Source organism: Symphalangus syndactylus, chromosome 7, assembly GCF_028878055.3.
Source record: "Symphalangus syndactylus isolate Jambi chromosome 7, NHGRI_mSymSyn1-v2.1_pri, whole genome shotgun sequence".
Taxonomy (NCBI): Eukaryota; Metazoa; Chordata; class Mammalia; order Primates; family Hylobatidae; genus Symphalangus; species Symphalangus syndactylus.
The window spans coordinates 67,000,416-67,027,995 of NC_072429.2; the positions used below are offsets into that span (position 1 = coordinate 67,000,416).

A 27,580-nucleotide genomic window follows, 5' to 3' on the forward strand; every position below is an offset into this window, starting at 1 on the left:
ATCACCACCAAATTACCTTCTTATTTTTCTGATCTTTCTTAGCCTTTCCAGTTACCCTAGTTCATATATCTATTCAGGATCTAGCTGCATTGCCTAGACTGAGCTTCCTGTTCATCCACGCAAATTACGTGGCTATTTTTCATTTTAGAATTTCCTGTCACTGTGACCTCCAGTCACTCCAATCTTACTACTTCCCAGCCCTCAATAACTCCAGTTTAACTAAGTGAATACCCTTTTCTTCCTGGCATAGCAGGATTCCCTGGCAAAAGTAATAAATTGTGCAAAGAAGCCCCAGTACAATTGATCTCTGGGACCCCAAGATCCTTAGTTGCTCTTGTCTACTTTGTTACCTTTCTACCCTCACAGGAGCAGGTATTACATATGCAGATGCTTACCTGGATGTCATTTTATTTATCTCTTCCTGGATAATCCTAGTCACATAACAGCTCTTCCATAATTTCTCTGTCCTTTAATTCTTGAATCCTGCCATCTCTAAGGCATTTGAAGCAGAAAGCATTGCCATGCAAATTTTGAATATCTCATGACATCAGTAGAAGCACTACATTATATACTTTAACCTATATTTGGTTAAAATTTATGGGCTTTAAAAATATATATTCGATCATTTGATCAAATGTATTTTTTTATTCTGTGACTAAAGCCTACCAGAATCACATATACTTCTTCAAGGGTTATTTCTTTTTATTTTTATTGTTCAGTTTTCCAGAGCGATTCAAGCACCCTGGAATACTGTCCTCCTCTGGCTATGGCAAAATTAAAATTAATATTAATTAATAAATTCATATCATCAAATAAGTGTGTTATAATAAACTGGAGAAATGAAACAAAGAGCGACTCTTTGGCAAGATAATTTGCCCTAGATTGAAAGAACTATAGAAAATTCATCTAGAATTGTTCAAAGGAAGAGTGGACTTTTCCAAAGAAAGTCATATATTTTAAGGGTATTATGGCAGTTTCTTTTTTAATCCCCTACATAATTGTGTAAGAACAAGTGAAGAGGTTTATGCCAGACAAAGGAATACTTGCATGACTTATGGAGAGGGTCTTAATGGTATTTAGTTGATGTTTTCTAAAAATTATTTATTGTTCCTGAGTTACACAGAGACCAGTCCTTGTGGACCTCCTGACCAACCTGTGAAAGTGGAATGCAATCAGTTCAACCTCTGTATCCACTTTGGAGAACTACGTCACATCAGGATGATGAAACTGCACGGGCAGCTGCCGCATCAGACGTGGGTGCTGTTTCTGTTTATGAGCACCTTTGCCATTGAGTCTTCCTTCTCTGCTGGGCATGGCGGCTCATGCCTTTAACCCCAGAACTTTGGGATGCCTAAGCAGGCGGATCACTTGAGGTCATGAGTTCGAGACCAGCCTAGCCAACATGGCAAAGCCCCATCTCTACTAAAAAACACAAAAATTAGCCAGGCATGGTTGTCGGCACCTGTAATCCCAGCTACTCAGGAGGCTGAGACAGGAGAATCATTTGAACCCGGGAGGCAGAGGTTGCAGTGAGCTGAGATTGCACCACTGCACTCCAGCCTGGGTGACAGAGTGAGACTGTCAAAAAAAAAAAAAAAAAAAAAGTCTTCCTTCTCAATTAGTAACCAACACCATGATATGCTTAAATTTTATATTCCTCTTTCCCCCCATCACATTTTATGAATATACTCTTACACATTGTGATCCTTTCTCTACTGTCAGTATCTTTCTTCATATAAACTATTTTTTTATCAATTGACTTCTACAGTTATTCTATCCAAAGCCACCCCCAAATTAATCACTGTTCCTCAGTTCTTTCAGTATTTCTTTTCTGTAGTTGATGCAATCAACTCTTTCTTCTCCTTAAAACCCTGATCGAAATAACTTCTATGACATCCTTAGGTCATAGTTTCTTTCTTTTTCTTCCTATCTACTTTTTTCTGCTTCACACATTCACTGATTGTGCTTCCTCCTCAGATCCCCTAAAATATACATTCCTGAAGATTCCCCTCCTTCAATGAACAACTATGAATTAAGTATTTACTATAAGCCAGATTCATATTTGGCTTTATTGTTAGAGACCCATTTGCTAAGATTGTTGTGTTATCAAAAGCACAATTCTCATAACCATTAAACTTGCCTTGCCTACTGTTTAGATACTAAATTTCATCCACCAGTGCCAAACCTGTCACCATCTGAAACGTCTTCATCTCAGGGTAAACAGTGTGTGCACTCTGGGAGAAAAATAGAAATTCTACTGTCATTTGAGAATTTTTAAAGTCCAAAAGCCTACTTTCAATATTATCGATTTTCCTAGTGTTTAAAAAGCATGCAGTAGATGATAATTCTACCTAAAGAAAAAACTATGACATGAACTTTTTTCATTAAAATTCATTTAATAAATATTTATTGAGTACTTTCAGCCATAAAGTATGCTAAACACTGAGAGTACTCCTCAAAATTATACTCCTCAAATTCAAATATATATATATGACATATGTATATAATATTATATAAACTGATGTGCACATATTTATATGCTCATTTTGCATATAGGCAAAATAAAACTTGAAGAGATTAAAAGACCAGCCAGTTTTAACAATCTTTATCTCTTATTCTAATGCCCTTGACACTGCAATATTATAACATACTTCAAAATTTAAAGCAGGTATTTATATCTGAATCAGGGTCATTACACAATGATAAATATAAACTGTGTTATTACTGATAAAAATATCATGATGTTTTAATTTATATATACACAATAGTACATGACTGTAACACAACTTGGTTGCAATTAAATATGACTGGTATTACATTACTGAAGTTAAAATTATAGGCTATGGCAAAAAAGCAACCAATAAATAATATCCTACGTTTGAGCCAAGCTAAATAATTTTCTTTATTTGTAATCATGGGCAACACTATTCATAATAGTCAAAATGTGAAATCAACCTAAGTGTCCATCAGTGGATGAATGGCTAAATAAAGTGTGGTATGCATATATTACATTCATATATACATAAATATATGCAATAGTATATTATTCATCCATGAATCTAGTATAAATCACTTATTTATCTTTTCTTGCCCCCCACTCCCTCACTGAATCTACTACCACTAGTCTGTGAGCTTTTTCAGAGAAAGAATCCAACACAATGTCTCCCACTTACAGATATTAAGTCAATATTGATTGAGTGAATGAGTAAACAATAGATTAGCTCTTGAATGTGAATCTCTATGAAATCCATTCTGAGTAGTGCTATGTTTGTAACTGCTTATTGCTGTCAGGTGTATTGAGTGTAATTAATTCAGCTGATGAAGCTGTTGATGTACTGAATGCCATAAAAATGAAAATGTAAGGAGTCATCTGGACCCATTCAGACAATTCCTTTCTTGTCAAAAATTTCTCTAGCTAAATTTCTTCAAATAATGTAACCGCATTTTAAATCAAAAAGTAAATAAATGTACACTTCTAAAAAATATACATTCTCTTAATAAAAATATTAAGAGAGCTTTTAAGATAGAAGGAAAATAGAACCAAAAGAAAGAAATGAGAAGAAAGATTAAAAATAGAATACGTTTGAATAGTTATATGAAAGCAATAATATATTTTGAAATATCTAACATACGTTTTTAAGTATATCAAAAATATGCCCAAAGATAAGAAAAAACAAAGGAATTAAAGTGTCTTAAAGTTCTAACATTTTCTGAAATTGATATAAATTGTGTTAAACTGTAGTAGTTATACATATATGGCTCTATGATAATGTTTAGGCAATAACTTAAATGATAACAAAAACATGAATATATGAAAATTGAATAGAGGGAATATTAAATAATAAACATTTATAATTATTACAAGAGGTAAGGAAATAAAACAGCACAAAAACTCGTGTGTTGAGAAAAAGGACTTTGAGATATATGTATATCTCAGCAGTATAAAATCTAACAAATCAATTTCAAAAAAGGGCAAAAGACATAAGCAGACACTTCACAGAAGAAGATACACTGATGGTGAATAAGTACATAAAAAGATGCTCAATGTCATTATAATATGCAAATCAAGGGCACAGGGACATGTCACTACATACCCATTAAAGTGGTTCAATAAAACAACAACACTAACTGCTGGCAGCGATGTGGAGAAACAATCATTCCTACATTGTTGGTGCGAGTGTAAAATTGGACAATCACTCTAGAGAGCAATTTGGCTGCTTCTTAAAAGACTAAAATACTATTAAAATATAATCCATTCATTGCACTTCTTTAGCATTTATCCAAAGAAATGGAAACGTATGCTTCCAAAAAATCTATATACAAATATTCATAGCATCTTTATTTAGAATAGTCAAAAACTGGAAGCAACCTAGATGTGTTCAAAGGTAGAATTTTTTAAATGTACTACATCTATACCACAGGATATCATTCAGAAATGAAAAGGAATGAACAACTCAAAAAATAAAACTACTTGGAAGAATCTCCAGGAAATTATCCTGTGGGAGAAAACAACAACAACAACAACAACAACAAAACAGGCACATAGACCAATGGAGCAGAATAGAGAACCCAGCAATCAATTCTCTCATTTACAGCCAACTCACATTCAACAAAGGTGGCAAGATTGGAGAAAGGGCAGTCTCTTCAATAAACGTTTCTGGAAAAACTGAAGATCCATATGCAGAAGAATGAAACTAGAGCCCTATCCCTCACCATACACAAAAATAAAATCAAAATGGATTAAATACTTAAATTGAAGGCCTGAAACTATGAAACTGCTGGAAGAGGACACTGGGAAAATGCTCTGGGACATTAGTCTGGGCTAAGATATTTTGTGTAAGACGTCAAAAGCACGGCCAAAGCAAAAATAGACAAATGTTATTACATCAAATGAAAAAGCTTCTGCACCACAAGAGAAAAACTAAAGTGAGAGACAACCTACAGAATGGGAAAAAATATTTTCAAATGACCCATCTGACAAAGAATTACTGAACAGAATATGTAAGACACTCAAACAACTCATTAACAATAAAAAAATCTGACCTAAAAATGGGCAAAAGATTTGAACAGACATTTCTCAAAAGAAGACATATGTATGGTCAACAAGTATATGAAAAACTGCTCAACATCACTAATCATCACAGAAATGCAAATCAAAACTACAATGAGATCTCTCACCCCAGTTAAAATGGTTTATATATGAAAGACAGGCAATAACAAATGCTGGTGAGGATGTGGAGAAAGAGGAACCCTTATACACTGTTGGTGAAAATGTAAATTAGTACAACCACTACTTCAGAACAGTATGGAGGGTTCTCAAAAAACTGAAAATAAGACTACCACGTGATCCAGCAATTTCATTAGTGGGTATACATTTTAAAGAAAGGAAGTCAATATATTGAAAAGACATCTGTGCTCCTATGTTTATTGCAACAATATTCATAACAGCCAAAATGTGAAATCAACCTAAGTGTCTATCAGTGGATGAATGGCTAAAGAAAGTGTAGTATACATTTTTGGCCAGGTGCAGTGGCTCATGCCTTTAATCCTAACACTTTAGGAGGCCGAGGCGGGTGGATCACTTGAGGTCAGGAGTTCCAGACCAGGCTGGCCAACATGATGAACCCCCATCTCTACTAAAGATACAAAAAATTAGCAGGGCATGGTGGGGTGCGCCTGTAATCCCAGCTACTCGGGAGGCTGAAGCAGAAGAATTGCTTGAACCCAGGGGGCGGAGGTTGCAGTGAGCCAAGAACACACCATAGCACTCCAGCTTGGGCAACAAGAGTGAAACTCCATCTCAAAAAAAAAAAAAAAAAAAAAAAAAAAAACAGAAAGAAAGTGTAGTATACATATACTACAGTCATATATATATATATGTATATATATATATGCAATAAAATATTATTCATCCATGAAAAACAAAATGAAATTCTGTCATTTGCAGCAACACGGAGGAACTGGAGGTCATTATATCAAGTGAAATAAGCCAGGCACAAAAAGACAAGTATTCCATGTTCTCACTCCTATTTAAGTGAGAGCTAAAAAAGTTGATCTCATTAAGACAGCTAGTAAATTGTTCATTACCAAAGACCAGGAAAGTTAGAAGAGAGAGAGAATGAAGAGAAGTTGATTGATTAATACAAATATATAGTTTAGTATAAGAAATAGGACCTAGTATTAAATAGCTTAGTAAGGTGACTGTAGTTTACAGTAATCTATTGTATATTTTTAAAAAATAGTTAGAAAAGAAGGATTTGAATAGTTCTTACATAAACAAAAGATAAATATTAAGATGATGGATATTGTAAGTATACTAACTTGATTTTTACAAATTCTATGGATGTATTAAATGATCACATGTATTCTAAAACTATGCATCTATTATGCATCAAAAATTGAATTAAATAAGGTTATATAGTATCGTATATAATGTTTTTAACATGACGAAATAACAGAGGTGAAGAACAGATTATTAGTTGTCAGAGATTAGAAATGTGGTGAGGGAGGAGGGCAGGAGGGATGCTGGTGTAGTTATGGAAGGACTACAGGAGAATGCCTGCAATGATGGAACTGCTCATACAAAACTTGACTGTGTTAGTAGATGCAGGAACGTGCATATGTGATAAACTTTCACAGAAATAAACATGTACACTCACACACACACAGGTAAAATCTGAGTGGTGAATTTTGTCAAGTCAATTCCCTGATTGGGATATTGTATTATAGTTTTGCAACGTGATACCACTTAGGATAATAAGCAAAGAGTAAATGAAAATACTATTTCCCACAAGTGCACATGAATATACAATTTTTTCAAAATAAAAGATTTAATTATAAAAAGCTAGGATTTTCAATAGAAAAAAGCTAGATGGTATAATCAAAATATATTGGTAGTTACATTAAAGGTAACTAGACTAATTTGATTTAATGACCAAGTTTGTTACTTTGGATTAAAAACAAAAAAGTATATTCCAAATATATGTATAATATATAGATGCGTATATATACATATATATATTTAACACAGAAGGGGCATATTTTATACAGTAAGACTAAGAAAAGTTTAAAGAATAGGATAGAAGAATATACAAGTAGATATTAATAGAAATCTATTTTTTATTTATCCTAATATAGATAGACTTAAAGGCAAGAAACATTTCCAAAGGTATAGGACATGCCATAATTATCAAGCATCGTATAACAGGAATTTATAAAAATTCTAAATCTACTTGTATATGACAACATAATTACATATATACAGCAAACACTGACTCAACAATGTAGAGAAACACACAGATCTACCATCATAGTGAGATATTTTACCATGTTTATGTAAAACCTAATACAATAAACAGAAAAAAATCATGAATGATGCAGAGGATCAGAACCTCTAATGAACACATATGACCTAATTGAAATATGTACAACACAGCACTAAAAAAATGACAATACTCATCCTTTATAAATACACATAAAACATTTCCCAAAATAACATATATGCTGAGTAAAATCAAGCCTCAACAAATATCAAAGCATTGAAATCATCAAGCATGAAATTATACTAAATAGAAATAGCAAAAAAAGATAATTAGAAAATCCCAAAATATTTTGAAATTTTGTGATACACTTTTAAATAGACCATAGGTCGAAGAAGTAATTATAACAAAAAAAAAAACATTATCAAATGAATTTTTTAAAATATATAAATATCAGTACTTGTGGATTTCTTATTCTGGCCAAGACAGAGTGGCCTCATTCTTATCAGATGCTAAAGAACTTCACACATAACATGACAAAAGTATGGGAAGTCCCTGTGAGGTGAACAGGTAAGCATGAATGGCTAGGGACTTTAAATACAGGGATAAAAAAAGTGCTGAGTACCCTGGGTTTTCCTCCTGCATGTCCTAGACATGACCCTCTGAAGCCTCCAATCTGAATGGCTAACAGCAAGATTTTTAAAAACATAAAGCCTCCAATAAAAATCTGTAACTCCTTTTTAAAGGACTAGAGAATGGGTACACTAAAAACAAAACAAAACCTTTTGGCAATACCTGCCCAAATCCAGTCAAATACCAATGGAACCATTGTCTCCCTGTTCACAAGGTTTTCAGCAGGGCTTAGCAGGAAGCTGGTCTTCCACCCTACACCTTAAAGAAGCAGGCTCCAATTTCTCTGCCAGGGTAGTGTCAGTGGAGTGTCATGGACAGCTGAACCTTCATACTCACCTGCAGCAATTAGAATAAATGGGCTTGTGGGAGATGGGACAAGCACTGTGCCTCCCATTCCATGCTGACAGGTGTGGCCCAACAAGGAGCTGAGTCTCTCCCACCATCATCACCACGGTGGAATGAGGTGGTGGGAGGTGGAGCTAGTTGCCCTCACCTATCCGTCCACCTCCTTCCTTATGTCAGTAGAATTCCGTGAGGAGCTGAGCTTCTACCTCAAACCTTTAGCAACCAAGAAATATGAATAGCCCTGTCCATCTACCTTTCCAGGTGTCAGCATGGTGCAGTAGGAAACTTAACATATACATCCACCCAGTCCTCACAACAAGGAGATTGCCTGCTAAAAACAACAACAACAAGAACAAGAACAACAACAAAACCCAGATTAAATAGGAACCTGAATCTCAACATTTAATATCCAAAAAGTCTAGGATGATTTTGTTAAATCACTTGTCATATCAATATCCAGGAAAATCACAAGTTGAATGAGAAAAGAATTAATGATACTAACAATGAAATGAATGAGATATTGAAAATATCTCACAAGGGTTTTACAATAACCATCCTAAAAATGCTTCAACAAGCAATTACAAGTTTTCTTGAAATAAATAAAAATATTTTTAAAAACTTCAAAAGAGAAGTTATTTTTAAAAGGATAAACTAGATGTGAAAAAATAAATCGACAAAAAATAAAACGCTGAATTGGCTGAAGAGCAGAGTTAAATGACAGAAAATAAAATTTGAAAACATAAATACAGATCAATAAACTTTTCCTAATCTGTTTAACAGAAAGAAAACAGATTTTTTAAAAGTTTCTCAGTGACATGCAGGACAATAATAAAAGGGTTAATATTTGCATCAACAGAGATCTAGAGGGAGAGAATGGAAAGTGGGACTAATCAAGTGTTTGAAGGAATAAAGGTCAAAAACTTTCCTAATTTGGTGAAAGTCATAATCATACAGTTTTAAGAAGCAGAATAAAGCCCATTTAGGAGAAACTTAAAGAAATATGTGCCAACATACATCATAATTAGTCTTCTGAAACTAAAAAAAAAAGAAAAGAAAAAAGTATTGAAAGCAGACAGAGGGAAAGAACATATTACTTACAGGGGACACTGATTTGAATGACAGTAGACATTAATGCCTAACATATTTTAGGTACTGAAAGAAAAGAACTGTCAACTCCAAAGTCTGTATCCTCTCAGATAAATGAAAACTAAGGGAATTAGATGCTGGCAAATCTACCTTTAAAGAATGTCTAAAAAAATTAAGCAGAAAGGAAGCGATAAAAGAAGCTTTGAAATTCAGAAAGATCATTGACGGGTATACTTTGGGTTAAGTAAAATGGATTATCCTTTCCATGAGTTTTTAAAATCTTATTTGATGGTTGAAGCAAAACTCATAATACCACCCGATTTAGTGTTTGATGTATATATAGGAAGTTAAGGTAATGTCTTTACAAACAGGAAAGATAAAGGAATCTTAATGGAAGCAACATTTCTATACTTCATTCGAAGTGGTAAAACGTTACCAGTAGACTGTGATATATTACCTACACATATTATAATACCTCTAGCAGCCAGTCAGAAAACTATGCAAAGTGATATACTCAAAAATACTATAAATAAATCAAAAGGTAATGCTAAACTTGCAGGAGTAACTAAAACAGTATTTGCTGGAAATGTGAAGATCTGACTACATATATTGGGAAATAAAAGTCTTAAAATTAATTATCAAAATGGACTGGCAAACTACAGCCTATGGGACAATTCTAGCCTGCCACCTGTTTTTGTAAAAAAGTTTTATTGGAACAAAGGTGTGCTCATTTATTTGTATGTTGTATATGGCTATTTTTGTGCCAGAAGAGCAGAGTTGAGTACTTTGTGACAGAGACATTAAGGCCTGCAAAGCATAAAATATTTACTATACAGCTCTTTACAGAAAAATTTCCCAACCCCTGGAACGTATATCTCTCAAAAAGCTATGAGAACAAAATTTCAAGCTGAAAAACTTAAGAAATGGAAACAATCAGTGAAAAAGCAGAGACTCCTAAAGTATACATATAAGTTAAGAGATTCAAGGAAGTCCCAAATTAATCATTTTTAAAAAATTAACAAAATGTACAACTCCTTAGCAAAACTGACCAAGATAAAAAGAGAAAAAAAGTTTCAAGAATGAAAAGGATGACACTACTTATCTTACATTTACTAAAATAGATAATTATATAAGAATATTAAAAGCAGAAAATACATCTTATAATTTAGACCAACTATGCCGCTGGGCATGTGGTTTATGCTTATAATCCCAGGAATTTGGGAGGCTGAGGCAAGCAGATCTCTTGAGGCCAGGAGTTCAACACTGACCTGGGGAACATGGCAAAATCCCATGTCTACAAAAACAAAACAAAACAAAACAAAAAATTAGCTGGGCATGGTGGCATGTGCCTGCGGTCCCAGCTACTTGGGAGGCTGAGGTGGGAGGATCACTTGAACTCAGGAAGTGGAGGTTGCAGTGAGCCAAGATCGCCCCTCTGCATTCCAGCTTGGGCAACAGAGCTAGACCTTGCCTCAAAATAAATGAACAAACAAACAAATAAATAAATAAACTATGCAATATTCCTGAGAAGTAAACAATTAACACAAGAGGGAATATAAAAACTTAATAAAACTATCTATTAAGTCCATTGAATCCATTTCAATGAGTTAATAGCAGAGTCAGGGCTTTAACTTGTGGTTTTGTCATCAGAATAATAAGCGTTTAACTTTGTTAGATTATTATTTTGAAGCTCTTCTTTCTACTATCAAAAACATACTAAAATCTTAAGCCATATTGTGATATGTTAAAAGGTTTTCTGAAAGGTCTCTTTTTTAATAAACAAACCAATCATAACTCCTAAACACGGACTCACCGACTCAAATCTGTGCCGGGCACATACTGAGAGAAGCGCGAATGAAGTAGAGGGATCAGTCTGAGGTCGCACCATCGCTTCTCCCACCTCAAACCTGGAGATGTCGGCCACGACGAGCACGATAATGTGTCCTGAAAGGAAGACAAATGTTCAACGTAATTTTTTTCTTCTGTGCTTTGAGTTTCTGTGTCTCAAACCTCTTTCATCTGGGGGATATTATTTTTCCCCTAAATGATCAAAAGACTTTTATGGAATACCATGAGAAGAAGTCCAAATTATGGGCACTAAAGTTGTATTGGTTAACTTATTTATTAATAAAATGCTATAAGAAATTAAGAAAGGAATCATTGAGACTAAGAATGCTAGTGAAAACATATTTTAAAATGAGGAGGGGAGATGGAAGGAAAAGATAAGAATGTGACAGAACACAATTTATTCAAGAAAGGAAAAAGGGGGAAAAAACTGTAACTATAATTAACAAATAAGTGAAAAAATAAAAATCAGCTGTAGTTCATTCAATTAGAGTATTTTATGAGTGTCAAGCACAATCCTAAGTGTTTTTAATTTATCAGCTTATTTTGCAAATATTTTTGAATAGAATAAACATTCCTATAAAACAATTTTCAAAACACTGCTCAAGGAAATCTGTGCTCCTTTTTCTAACTTCATGTTCATAAAGAGTTTATACTTTCTTACATGGTTTTAATTGCATATCAAGGCAACTACTGCTGGCTTAAAATTACACATATCTTAAGTTTTGTTAGAGCTTTTTTCTTCCTTTATATATAGAGGAGACTTACATTTGACAAAATTTGGGCTTTTCCACTTGATTCATGTTTCCTTCATTATTTCAGCTTTAATGTTAAAATTTCTTCATCACACCAGCACATCAAATCATACTAATATTTAAATTGGCATGGGTTGTAAGCTCAATTTGACCAGTAAACTGGTAACATTGACTTCTCGTTATTCACTAATTTTTGAGTGATAGTGTTGGAATAAGATTCTATTTTAGTCTAGATGTTGAAACTCTGTGAAGTCTAAATATTATTAAGCATTACTCTCAGGCATTAAATTTTTTAACAATGCTTCCAGTGAAAAACAATACTACTTTTACTTAAGGTTGTATGTTGCCTGGCATTTTTACGTTAATTGTTGCAGACTGAGCAAATAAAAATGTACTAAGTCAGTGGAGCAGTTTAGAATACCTGGAAGGGTAGACTGACTTGTGAGGGGTCCCTACTGGTGACTCAATGAGCACCTCAGCTTCCAAGTCACCTCTCCTTCAATGCTAGTCAGTTGCTTTTAATGCCTTTCTGGTGACTGCAAAGGCACAAACCTAGGTTTCATATTACTCTTCCTCCTGGCCTCATGTCAGATGTTATGGATGATCAGCATGTGATGTGAGGTCAGATCTTCATGTCAGCTGTTATAGGTGGTCAGCATATGACATGGGATCAGCTGGACGATAGTACAAGGTGGCGAGGGCTTAAGCTGCAAGTCAGAATCAGACCACTTAGATTTGAATATCAGTTTCCCAACTGACTATCCATCACCTGGGGGCAAGTTTTGTAGTCTCTGTCTTACTATGTTTATCTTCAAAGTGGGGATAATAATGGTAACAACTGGTAAGATTACAGCAACAAATAAAAAATTTCTTATAATATAGGCCAGCTAAATAGCTCCATACTATTTTCAATATATCTAAAAGGCTAATGGTAATTTAACATTTAGTAAAACAAACTACTTAGATGCCTGGCTTGGTAGCTGTAAGTAAAATGTGTCAAATATTATATTCTCAAGAAATAATAACAAGCTTAAATAATGGGCAAAATTATTTCTAAACATGGAACTTTTAGGGAGGGCATTCTTAGGAATATTACTGTTACTATTTAATAGTAGTTTGAATAATACCTACTTGTACTAAGTGCTTGACTTATACCACTTGCAACATCTTTGAAAAACAAAGCTATTACTATGTTCATATTTGAAAGGAAAAACAGAAGGTTTTTTCATTTTTAGTTTTTGAGACAGGGTCTCACTCTGTCACTTAGAAGTGCATGGCGTGATCTTAGCTTACCGCAACCTCCGCCCCCAGGGTCAAGTGATCCTCCTGCCTCAGCCTCCCAAGTAGCCGAAATTACAGGCGCCCACCACCAGGCCTGGCTATTTTTTGTATTTTTAGGAGAGATGGGGTTTCACCATGTTGGCCAGGCTGGTCTTGAACTCGTGACCTCAGGTGATCCACCTGCCTTGGCCTCCCAAAGTACTGGGATTGCAGGCGTGAGAAAAGAATGTTTTTTTTTAAGAAGTATTTTATTATTACTTCCCAACTTTTCTTCATGAGAGAACATGAAGAAGCAATAATACTGTGTGGCAGGCTTGGGTACACAAAGAAGGTTTCTGTGACCAGGCCAGAGATGTCCACAGGGATTGCAAGTGACCCAGGACCCACCCAGCTGCACAAAGCAAGGTCCTTGTTGGCAATGACTGAAACTCCTTCCCAGAACCCCAGTGCACACATGCATTCCTAAGTTCTACAGTAAACAATTTACCCAAGTCACCCAGCCAGCAAAGGGCACCTGCAGGACTCACTCAGACTAACACCTCTTTGATAGCAGAGCCAACAGATCTACTGCAGCACATTTAACATTCAACACTGATAATCAGCGGTGAAACAATGGAAAAATAATTTGGATTTTTTTACTTGATTATTTCACATTTTGGTTACATAACTTCAGATATATTATTTAAAGATGCTTTCTCATCTTTCATAGAATACAATAATAATTTCTCTCAAATTTTGTGTTTCTTCAATAAATGGGATAGAAAATGTCAAAGATTGTTAAAGATATGGGTAATGAGATGTTGAGGACTGACTAATCACCAATACATGAGTACGGTAGGTTTTACAAACCATATCAATACACTTCATAGATTGGCAAGTATGGAAATATATGTGGCCTTTGATATTCTTTCTTGTGGCATCTTGATTTGATGCCTTTATGTACCAAAGGTATAAATATGTCACTTTCTTACGTTTCTTCTTTATAAGAAATACGTAATAAGTCCCACTTCAGTTATTTGACTAAACAGAGTTGATGTATTTCATATTATAGACCTGTTATTTACAGTGGAACACAAGCTATCCTTTAAAGAATTTTTATCCTTACTTATTTTATTTATGTAAATAGAATATAAATTTACTTTCTAATCATTTTTGGAATAGTAGTCAGATTTATTTTTGCATAAAAGATAGTCTAAAAATACAATCACTTTTGTGCTTTTGAGAACCATGACTATTTTTCAATAGCTCTACTCTACAATGTCAAGAATGTTGTTTCCTAAAATATTAATAATGTGACTGGAAAAAGCAGCATTTATGTCTCTTTGCTCTTTTCCCAAAATTTTACACATGCCACACAATATCCTCAAGGACAACTATCTTACCAAAACAGAACTGCACACAGGGCAAACTGCTAACCGAGATTGTATTAAGGATTTGGCGGCATAGGACGTATTAATTAAAGGTGTACAGTTAAGAAAAATGTTTCTCAGTCTGGTTGGCTGATTATCTGAGTCAGAGTCTTCTGGTAAGCACAGAACAAATCCTTCTACTCCATCTCTAGCGAGAAGAAATTCAGTGAATCTGGGCTGGGGCTTAGGAGCCAAGGTCTTGGTTGGCAAAACAAGTGACTTTCGTATACCTTAAAATTAGTGATGTCGCGCATCCTTAGAAGGAATAGATTATATTTTTATGTAGGATGGTGGAATGATGCTAATATATTGTAAGCCTTTATTTCCCCTGAGACTTAAAATGCTGCCTTAAAATACAGTAAGGACATGTTAGAAAACCAGAATAACACCTACTCAAAATTGGCTTCAGATCAAGGTATAGACATTGAAAAGGCAGTTTGTGAGCCTAGGATAGAACTGAGAATTAAGACACATCAGAAAATCAAATGTTTCTTTTAAGTAGACTGTCTATAATATACATGTATTCTGTGGGAAGAAAATTTGCCTCACAATGCACTCCTCCTTCCGAGTGCCCACTGTCTGTTGTTATTTCATGTCTTTGACCTCTCCTAATTTTGTACGTCTCTGAGTAGAGATGTTCTCCACTCGCCATTCCTCCATCAGAGCTTATTCAAGATACAGAAGGAACAGCACGTGCTAGCCCTGGCTGTGCAAGCCTGCACGGTCCAATTACCATTGCAGGTTAGTGCTCCCATGCCGGCAACAAAGCACACACTTGGTTTGTAGTCTCTCAACTTACGTTACATTTTTAGTCAGATGGTCAAAGTCTCTACAACTCTTTACCTCGGTTATTAGAATGCTGCTACTCATTCTTCTCTTTTCCTGCTTATGTTATAGTTAATTTTATGCTTTTGTCTATAGATCTGGATCTTAATTCTTTTGTGTTAAAATCATAATTAACTGCTCCCAAAGTAAAATAGCTAGAGGGTTATATCCACAGAGTAAGTTCTCAACAAAAATGCATTTAATTGATATGCATTGAGATTTTTGTCTTTATTTTGAATATATTTTATTTTGTTTTCATATGGTTTTATTATTATTCTCTATAGCATCATGATAAATACTTTCAATTTCCTTACACTGAAATATCCTCAGCAATGTCAAAAGAATGTTCAATCCTAATGCTAAAAGGAAAATAAAATGTGCCTCTGGAAATGGGAAGACATAGCTCCAGTAAGAAGAATTTATAACAGTTGCTTTATTTTTAATTTTATAAAATTGAATTTATTTGGGATCAGTCATGTTATAGAATTGGAGTGATTTTCTTACTGTAATTACAGTTTTATAAGGCAGGACATTATTCTATGTATGTTTTTCTGTATGTCAATGGAATGGATTAAAAACAAACCAGAATGATTTCTACCCTTAGACCTGCCACTCTGACTCCTCTGCTTCTGCTTATTATACAGGAGTTCAAGGGTATGAGGCAAGACCTAAAACAAAACAGTTCCAAACAGCTTTCTCCCACTCTGAAGTAAGTTGCTCTTGTGTCTGTCTTAGGAGCAGAGTTGAGATGGAGATTCTTGTGTGAGGGACATGTGGAGGGGGCACTCTCAGGAACAACCTCTGAGGACTGATGGAAGCAGGGCATGTGGTGCCAAACAGCCTTGTGAGCTCTGAATTCCAGGCAAAGGGGATCCAGACAAGAAAGATAAGCTGTGAATGGGCACAGCCAACACCTCCAGCTACTGAGGGCAGGAAAACAGAAGTGCATCGAAATTATCGAAGGCATCTGGATCGGGAGGGAAGAAGGTGAGCAAAGCAATTACAAAATAAAGACGTAAAAAATTTCGTTGTATATCTAAGTTTTTCATTAGGAAACCTGTATATTTCCTCATAAATTTTAAGTCACTCCAACGTGCTGTATTGTGGTTTTGAATGCCACTTATTGTGTGGCAACTATTTCTCTCGCAAAAAAAAAAAAAAGTTTCAAAGATGGCCACATGAAATATATCCAGCTGAGGTTGGTTTTAGAAAATATCCCTACATTTGTACAGAGAACCTTTGGCGTTGGCAAATTTCTTTTTACAAAGGAAAAAAGTCAACAACTTGAGGGCCTAAGGTACTCAGCTGAGGAGTGATACTGGGGAAATCAGGTACCGTGAAAGCCATTCAGGACTGAAGATGTTCAAAAAGATTGCCTTGAAGTAAAATGCCACTATTTTGACAAAAATTTCAAATTGCAGGATGAATCGTACCAGTCGGTAGAAGAAGCTATATGACGTATGTACCATAATATGTGGAACAGAACAATAAAATTCTGCTTAAGGTCAGCTCTGCTTCTCTTCATGTTTGTAAGCATGAAAGATGATTGTTAGATCTGCTTATAACCAGAGAAAATTATTTCTTTAAGAATGTGTGAGTGTTTTGTAGGATGAAATGCAAGGAACTTCAAAAACATTTTTAAGATATTAAAATCGATGTACTCAAAATGCAAATAGAAAACAAAGATTAAAATTTTATTAAATATCTATAAAACAAAGTTTAATTTTAACTTTTACTAAATACATGTATAGTTAAACGTTCATTACATGTTAAAATAATGTGTGAATCGGATTTTCTCACTTTGTAGTAATTGCTTACTGTGAATAAAGTTGGCTAAAATAATCCTAACAAATGGCAAATTAAATAGTTACTTTTAGTTAAGTAATTTCAAAAGAAAAAAGTGAGAAAACTAATGTCAAAGGGTTTTGAACCTGAAATCACATATAATGTGCAATGTTCTAAAATGATTGTATATTATACATCCCCAGTGACATCCCCAAGTTAATAGTATCTATTGCTTCAAAAGAACTTAATCCATACAGACTTGAGAGGGGAAAAAAGTGGCATAAGAAACCTGACCTATTTATTTTCCATTTCTTGTTTATCATAATACTTAAATGATTATGCAACCAGGGATTTCCTATCTATCAGATAAATCAGATTCACTAGCAGTTTTTACAAACTCTATGTGTTATCTCCTTATTAATCTGAGCTATGCCTGGGTCATCTTACTGTATTGTTGGGGTGGTAGTTGAGATGTAAGCCACTGTCACAGAGAGGAGAGGAGGTGCCACTGCTCTGGTCACTTGGAGCACCTGCAGGAGACAAAATCATAACATTCCACTGGTGAGAATGCCATACCCTTCTAAACTGATGCATTCCATTACACTTTCAAGGATACTCAATAATATCAAGTAAATCAGATATTACAATACAATTTTATTTCAGTTATACTAAAGCCAGAGTTTTGCAAGTACGCCAAGTGACTACAGGTATCTGGGCACTAAAAGAGACTCACAAAAATTTGTCTTTGATTTCAGAAACATTAAGACTTTATTAAGGAAAATGTACAGGCTTATAAAAAGTATTATTTTGTTTAATTATCTAAAGTGGCCTGCTTTTAGAAACCATACTTAAAATAATGCAAGATTTTTGTTGTCTACAAAGTTCTATTTAATGTCATATTTCAACCAAGTGGTAAATCCTACCCTTAGAAACTATAATTTTCCATGATGCAAAAATGTTTGCATGTTCTCTGTTTTTATAGGTACTTAGTTTGTATTCAAGTATCCATTAAAATTATCAAATTTTGTATAATTGCAATGAAAAAAACTTCATATTAGATTTTAATGAGATGCCTGCTAATATCTATTTTTTAAAGATGATGCCTTAAAGATTTGTCATTTTCTAAGATTTCCCAGTTTAGTAAGTATTAGAGTCACAATTAGTATACACAGTTCCTGACTTCTGATTACTTGATTTTTCTAAAGATATTTTTAAAAGTTACTAATGTTTATAAATACTACCCACAAATATAATTGACTCTCAATTAATATTTGAAATATTATACTTGATTTCAAACATCATAGGTCATAGGGAACACTACTTACATAATAGTCCATGTGCTAAAAAAAAAGATATTGTTCTTCTCTTTTATTACTCTCACATTCTGTAATTTTCCTGGAACTAAGAAGGGAAACATAGGCTTTCTCGCTATACTGATCTGGACATAATTTTTCTAATCTTTAAACTGTTAAGAATATCACACTATGTTTTAGTTATTTTTCTTGTGAAGTTTATTTGCATTTATATCTTCTACAACATTTTAATGTATATACGCATTACTTTAAAGCAAATGTATATACATATTATTTTAAAGCATATACATTTTGAACCGAACAAAATAAAAATACAACATATCAAACTATGAATGAATCTTAAACAGTCATTTGAGTGAAATTTAAATGTTTAAATACATACACCAAAAGAAGGTAGGTATATACTTAATGATCTTAAGAACTTAATGGAGGAGCAAATTGAACCAAAGCAAAACAAACAAAATAAATAAAAAATAAAAATAAAACTGGGAAAAATTAAATAGAAAAGAGAAAATAATAAAGAAAATTAATTAAGGCAAATATCAGACCTTTGGGAAAACTAATAAATTAGATAAACCCATAGCAAAAAAAAAAATTTAGAAAAAAGAGACAGAAATACAAGTTATCAATATCATGAATGAAGGAGGGGTCATTACTGAGAGCTAACAGATGTTAAAAGGAATAATGAGAGGTCATGATAAATAACTTCATGAAAGAAATTGACAACTTAGTTGAAGTGAACAAATACATTTTAAAAAAAAATCTAACCAAAATTTACAAAAGAAGAAAGAGACTATCAACTCTCATGGACATATGCAAAAAAAAAACGTAAACAATGTATTAGCAAACCAAACCTAGTAATATATGAAAAATATATCACATCATGACCAAGTAAGTGGTATTTATTCTAGAAATGCAAGCTTGGTTTTACATTCAAAATCCATTTTAAACATTTACCATATCAAAAGGCTAAAGAACGAAAGCATATACATAATGTTTCAATGTATGTAGAAAAATATTTGAGACAATTCACCATCAATTTTTGTTTTTTACAAAAAGCAAATTAAAAACTTTAGCGTTCTAGGAATAGATGTGCTCCTCTATCTGATAAAGAACATCTTTAAAAACCTATATCCAATACCCTAATTAATGACAAAAATAACCTGGATTATTCCCCGCTAGTATCAAGAGAAATAAAGGGATGTCTTCTCTTAACATGGGGTTAAAAATAAAATGGAAGTCTTAGCTATTGCAAAGGGATAGTCAAAAGAATTAAAGAAATGTAGATTGGAAAGGAAGAAGCAAAACCTTATTTGCAGATAACACAATTGTATATATAGAAAAACGTTAAGAATGCAGAAAAGTCTTTCTAGAATTAATAATAAAATTATGCTATGATGCAATATGTTAATATATAAAATTAAATTATATTTTATGTGCTGGCAATAAACAACTGGACAATGAAGTTTTAAAATATTATTTACAATAAAATGAAAACATAAAATGCATATAAATAAATTTAATGAAAGATATGCAATAATTCCAAATTAAAAAGACTAATATATTGCTGAGAAGAAAACATAAATGAAAAGGTATATCATGTTCATTGACTAAGACTTAAAGTTATTAAGAGGTTAATCTCCAAATTGTTTATAAATTTAATTTAGTTCCATTCAAAATTCCAATATGCTTTTTATACAAATTGGCATGCAATTTCTAAAATATATGCAGCAATACAATAGATGTAGAACAGCCAAACGATCTTTACAAATTGCAAAGTTGAAGAACCTATTCTAGGTCACTTTAGGATATGTTACAATAATAAATAATATGATTTTCATTTAAGAAAAATAGACATGTAAATTAGTGGAAATAACAAAGTATCCCAAAATAAATCCAAACATGTATGATCAAATAATAATCATATATATACATATATCAAATACACACACACATAATTGATTCTTATCTAAGATGCACAAAAATATAAGCTATATTACAAATGTAAACATAAAAGCTAAAGCAACAAGCCTCTAGAGGAAAATAAGAAAAAATATCTTTGCAACCTTGGGGTAGGCAAGTATGTCTTAGAGAGGATACAAAAACAATAAAAGGAAATAAAGCTTCGGCCAACAAAGACAACCTCAAGTGAAAAATGTAGATATACAAAGACTAAGAGAAAATCTTTGTAATTTATATCACTGGCAAAAGGCTTATATAGATAATATTTTTAAAAACTCATGCACTATAGTAATAAAAAGAACATACCAACAGAAAAATGGGGAAAAGTCTTGAACAGAAGCTTTCCAAAAGAGGATATGCACATGGCCAATAATCACACAATATGGAGATAATTATTATTATTAATTAATGCAAATTAAAACTACAATAAGATTTCACCACGCACTCAATAGAATGGCTGGAAGAAATATTTAAGCATCAAATATTGGAAAGAATGTAGGGCAACCAGTGCTTGCATACCTTTCTGGGGAACACAGTGGGAGTTGTTTAATAACATGCTGACTTTGAGATGGGCGCGGTGCCTCATGCATGTAATCCTAGCACTTTGGGAGGATGAGGCAGGCTGATCACAAGGACAGGAGATCGAGACCATCCTGGCCAACAAGGTGAAACCCAGTCTCTACTAAAAAGATAAAAATTAGCTGGGTGTGGTGGCAAGTGCCTGTAGTCCCAGCTACTTGGGTGGCTGAGCAGGAGAGCCGCTTGAACCCAGGAGACAGAGGTTGCAATGAGCCTGGCAACAGGGCGAGACTCCATCTCAAAAAAAATATATATATATGTATTTTCAATGTTTGTAGAATATGCATATACATACAATGTATGTATATATACAATGCATATATGTGTATATGCATATTCTACATACATTGAAAATACATATATACACATATATAAATACATAATATATATATTTTTATATATACGATATATGTATATATACTTGCATATACATACGTATATATGTATATACATTGCAGGTATATATACATATATATGTATATGTACATATGCATACGTATGTAGAATACATAGATACATATGCATATTCTACATACATTGTATGTATATATACATATATATATATATATATATGCTGACTTTGATGCAGTTCAGAAAGATGGTGGAATACAAACCTCAGACCTTACTTCCCACAGACACACCAACTTTGCAACAATATATAGTTAAAAAAGCTTTAAAGAGTGCTCCAGAAACTAGTTAATAAGTCACAGTAACCCGGGTAAGCTCAAAGCCAAGAATGTCCACATTAAAAATGGGTAAAAAGGCCATTTCATTTCACCCATTACAGCCCTTCCACTAAGCTGGAATAACTTGGTGTGATCAGAAGTAAATGTCAAACTTGCAGCCACTCTCTAGAGTGGAAGAAAAGCAGAAAACACTCATCCAGTATGCTGGCTTTTGGGGGAGTGCACAAGGGTCTGGTTTCTGTGTCACTGACTGGGTGCACCGATAGAAATAGCATAGTCTGGGTGCCTGAGACTCAGAGAACACAGAAGAGTTCAGGGGCTCATTGCAGAACTAGAGAACCTGCAGTTCTGCAGCCAGACTAGCAGAGGAAATAGTAATTATAAGGTCAGGAAAAGGAAACGAATAAACCTCTCTTTTGGGATATTACATGCCCAGAAAAGATGAATCCCCTGAAAATGTTTGGGAGACACTTTACCCAGGCTGATTGGTGAAGTTCTGTTCCTGTGTGAAATCAGTTAGAAAAAGTCTAAGAGACATGGCTGATTTTTTCAAATTCACAAATCCCAGAAAAAAAATAATAGCACAGACACATGAAGCAACAGAGAAACATAATAAACCACCAGAAACCAATTGGAAACCATGGTCTATAAATTATCTTTAAAAACACAAAATAATCATCTTAAAGAAGCTCAATGTGCTAAAAACAAAAACACAGATAGCTAAATAAAATTAGAAAAATTATGCATAAACAAACTGAAAGTATCAAAAAAATATAGAAAAGATAAAAAAAACCCACAGAGAAATTCTGAAGCTGAAGAATACAATAATGAAGTGAAATATTCACTAGAGATAATCAACAGCAGATTTTATCAAGCAGAAGAAAGAGTTAAGTGAATTCAAAGGCATGACATTTGAGGAATAAAAGGAAATTAGAATTAGGAAAAGTGAAGAAATGCTAAGAGATTTACATGACATCATCAAGCAGACCAATACACACTTCATAGAAGTCCAAAAAAAAGGAGATGGGCAGAGAGCTTATTCAAAGAAATAATTTTCAAAAATGTCCCAAATCTGAGGAAGGAAATGAACATTCAATAGAAGAAACTTGAAGGTCTCCAATTAGGATGAACCTAAAAAGGCTCACACTGAAACCCATTATTATCAAACTGTCAAAAGTCACAGATAAACAGATAATCTTGAAAGCTGCAAGAAAAAAAATGCAATTTTGCAGGTAAAGGGTGATCTCACATTTCTCAGCAGAAACATTATAGGGAGAAAAGAGTGGGATGATATACTCAAAGTGCTGAAAGAAAAATAAAATCAGCCAATCTAGAATACCATACCCAGCAAACCTGTTCAGTAAATTTGAAGGAGAAATAAAGATCTTCCTAAATAAACAAAAACCATGGGACTTCATCACCACTAGAACTGTTTTACAAAGTTACTAAAGAGAATTCTTCAAACTGATGTAAAAGAACACTAGACAGAAACAGAAATGCATATAAAAAATAATGTCCTCTGGTAAAGGTAGATGTAGACAAATACATCATAATGAAGGTGTATTCATAGTAATTTTTATTGTGGTACAGAATTTAAATGATAAAACTGTGAAAAATAACTATACAGTCATTCCTCCATGGGAGATTGATTCCAGGACACCCTGCACATACCAAAATTCACATCTGCTGTAGTCCCTTATATAAAATGATGTAGTATTTTCATATAGCATATGCACATCCTTCAGTATATTTTAAATCATCTCTAGATTGCATATAATACCAAATACAATGTAAATGATATGTATGTAATTGTTATACTGTACTGTTTATTTGTATTATTTTTATTTTTGTGTAATATTTTAATTAATAATTTTGATTTGCCGTAGGCTAAATTCACAGATGTGGAATCTGTGTTGCAACTATACCTATACAAGTGGTTTAAGGGATATAAAATATAACAAGTTGTATTTATAAGGCAGTGTGTGTGATTGACATGGAGTTATCAGTTTAAATTCACTTATTTAAAAACAGTTAATAGTATTTAATAAAGCATATTAACTTAAGATTATTTCTTGCCTAGGTGACTTATTTTTTTTTTTTTTTTGAGACGGAGTCTCTCTCTGTAGGTGACTTATTTTTAATAGAAAATAATAATTTAACAAGTATATTTGTCCACTAAAAATAGGTAAAAGGGAATTAATAACAGCAAGATTGTGGGATAGAAATCTCTATATTTCATTCCCCAAAAGAGACACTAACTTGAAACCAATATATGGTATAGAAGGTGGGGAGGGGATGTAAAGAAGTAAGATCTGTATACTGTGATTAAGTTATTATCCATTTAAAATAGATTGTTACAGTATGTTCTGTGCAATACCTACGAGAGTCACAGAAATACCTATAAGGGATACACAAAAGAAATTGATAAAAGGATCAAAGCATGGAACTACAAAAAACAAGGAAACGAAAGTAGCTAAAGAGGAAAAGGGGGCACTGTAACTATAAGACATACAGAAAACAACAAAACGACAGCAGTAAGTGTTTCCCTATCAGCAATTATTTAAACGTTAAGTGGAATAAACTTCCAAAACCACAGAGATAAAGTGGTTAAATGGATTTTAAAACCCAATATCCAAGTACAGACATATCTCATTTTATTACATTTTGCTGGATTTTGCTTCACAGATTTTTTACAAATTGAAGGTTTATGTCAACCCTGCATCCAGCAGATCTATATGCTGTTTTTATAATAGCCTGTGGTCACTTTGTGTCTCTGCATCACATTTTGGTGATTCCCACACTATTTCAAATTTTTCATTATTATTATACTTGGAATGGTGATCTGTGGTCAGTCATCACTGATGTTACTATTGTAATTCTTTTGGAGCTTCACAAACCATGCCACATAAGGCCAGGAACTTAATGAATAAATGTTGTATGTGTGCTGACAGCTCAACTGACCAGCCGTTCCCCATCTCTCTCCCTCTCCTTGGGCTTCCATATTCCCTAAGACACAATAATATTGAAATTAGAACAAAGAATAACCCTACAATGGCCTCTAAGTGTTCAAATAAAAGAAAGAGTTGCAAGTCTCTCACTTAAAATCACAAGCTAGAAAAGAATAAGCCTAGTGAAGAAGTCATATTGAAAGCCAAGAAAAGCCAAAAGCTTAGCCTCTTCTGCCAGTTAGCCAAGTTGTGAATGCAAAGGAAAAGTGTTTGAAGGAAGTTAACAGTGCTATGCCAGTGAACACGTGCATGTTCAAGCAAAACAATCTTCTTACTGATAAGGAGAAAGTTTTAGTAGCGTGGATAGATCAATCCATCCACAGCATTCCCTTAAGCCAAATCTTAATCCAGAGCAAGATACTAACTCTCTTCAATTCTGTAAAGGCTGAGAGATGAGGAAGGTACAGAAAAAAAAGTTTGAAGATAGCAAATGTTGCTTTATGAGACTCAATAAAAGATACTGTCACCATATATAAAATTACAAGATGAAGAAACAAGTGCTTTTGCAGGAGCTTTAGAAGCTATAACTAGGGCTAGGATTAATGATGAATACGGCTTCACTAAAAACCAGATTTTTGATGTATCCATTAAGTAGCCTCATATTAGAAGAAGATGACATCTAAGACTTTCATAGGTAGAAGGAAGTCAAGCCAGGTGCAGTGGCTCATGCCTATAATCCCAGCACTTTGGGAGGCTGAGGCGGGCAGATCACAAGGTCAGGAGACCAAGACCATCCTGGCCAGCATGGTGAAAACCCATCTCTACTAAAAATACAAAAATAAGCCAGGCATGGTGGTGCGTGCCTGTATTCCCAGCTACTTGGGAGGCTGTGGTAGGATAATTGCTTGAACCTCAGTGTCAAAGGCTGCAGTGAGTGCAGATCACACCTCTGCACTCCAGCCTGGGTGACAGAATGAGACTCTGTCTCAAAAAAAAAAAAAAAAAAAAAAAAAGGAAGGAAGTCAATGTCTGCCTTCCAAGCTTCAGCAAACTCTCTTGTTAGGGGCTAATGCAGCTGCTATCAGTTGAATTCCATTTTTTTTTTACCATTCTGAAATTGTAGGGAAAGGATAGGTCCCTTAACGATTATGGTAAATCTACTCTGCCTGTGCTCTAGAAATGGAACAACAAGGCCTAGATGGCAGCTATCTGTTTACAGCAAGGTTTACTGAATATCTAAGCCCACTGTTGAGACCTACTGCTCAGAAACACACACACACACACACACACGCACACACACACACCCTGAAACACACATCAAAACACATTCCTTTCCAATAATCACTGCGTATTGACAACGCACCTGGTCACCCAAGAGTACTGATGAAGATGGACAAGATTAATGTAGTTTTCATGCCTGCTAACACAAAATCCATTCTACAGCCCATAGACCAAAAAGGAATTTCAAAGTTTCATGTCATATTATTTAAGAAATATATTTAATAAAGGGATAGCTGCCATAGATGGGGATTACTCTGATGGATCTGGGCAAAGTCAATTGAAAACCTTCTGGAAATGATTCTCCATTGTTGATACTATTAAGAATATTCATGATTAATATTGACGAGAGTAGGTCAAAATATCAATATTAAGAGGCATTTGGAAGAAGTTGATGCCAACCCTCATGGGTGACTTTGAGGAGTTCAAGACTTCTCAAGTAGAGGCAGTAAGTGTAGATGTGATGGAAATAGCTGGAGAATTACAATCAGAAGTAGAGCTTGAAGATGTGACTGAATTGTTCCAATCTCATGAGTGTTTTCTTGAGATGGACTCTATTCTTGGTGAAGATGCTATGAACATTGTTGAAATGACAATAAAGTATTTAGAATATTACATAAACTTAGTTGATAAAATGGTTGCAGAGTTTAAGAAGATTGACTAATTTTGAAGGAAGCTCTAATATGGGTAAAATCCCCCAAGAAGATTACATGTTATAGAGAAATCTTTCATGAAAGGAAGAGTTAATGAATGTGACAAACTTCATTGTTATTTCAAGGAATTGTCATAGCCATTCCAAACTTCAGCAACCACCACTCTGATCAGTCAGCTTCCATCAATAGAGAGACTAACAAAAAGGTTGCGAATCAGTGAAGGCTTAGACGATTCTTAGCATGTTTTGGCAAAAATTATTTTTTATTGTACTTTAAGTTCTGGGGTACATGTGCAGGAAATGCAGGTTTGTTACATACCTATGCACGTGCCATGGTGGTTTGCTGCACCCATGAACCCATCATCTACATTAGGCATTTCTCCTAGTGCTATCCCTCCCCTAGACCTCCAACCCCCATGAGGCCCTGGTGTGTGATGTTCCCCTCCCTATGTCCATGTGTTCTCAAATGTTCAACTCCCACTTATGAGTGAGAACCTGGTGTTTGGTTTTCTGTTCCTGTGTTAGTCTGCTGAGAATGATGGTTTCCAGTTTCATCCATGTCCCTGCAAAGAACATGAACTCGTTTATAGCTCCATAGTATTCCATGGTGTATATGTGCCACATTTTCTTTATCCAGTCTATCATTGATGGGCAGTTGGGTTGGTTGCATGTCTTTGCTATTATAAATACTGCTGCAATAAACGTATGTGTGCATATGTCCTTATAGTAGAAAGATTTATATTCCTTTGGGTATATACCCAGTAATGGGATTGCTGGGTCAAATTGTATTTCTGGTTCTAGATACGTAAGGAATTGCCACCCTATCTTTCACAATGGTTGACCTAATTTACACTCCTATCAACAGTGTAAAAGCATTCCTATTTCTCCAAATCCTCTGCAGCATCTGTTGTTTCCTGACTTCTTAATGATTGCTATTCT

The 27,580-nt window shown here is 34.1% G+C and overlaps 1 protein-coding gene across 7 annotated transcripts in view; it reads right to left on the bottom strand.

The window, feature by feature from the left end:
* Nucleotides 1–27,580, bottom strand: part of SNTG1 (syntrophin gamma 1) — an 870,442-nt gene that overhangs the window by 235,998 nt on the left and 606,864 nt on the right. For all 7 annotated transcript variants that reach the window (XM_055286457.2, XM_063643316.1, XM_063643313.1 and 4 more), the window contains 2 exons: nt 17,671–17,753; nt 11,137–11,267 (listed from right to left, as the gene is read on the bottom strand). In XM_055286457.2, coding sequence (XP_055142432.1) covers nt 11,137–11,267; nt 17,671–17,753 — 214 coding nt within the window. The remainder of the gene's footprint in view (nt 1–11,136; nt 11,268–17,670; nt 17,754–27,580) is intronic.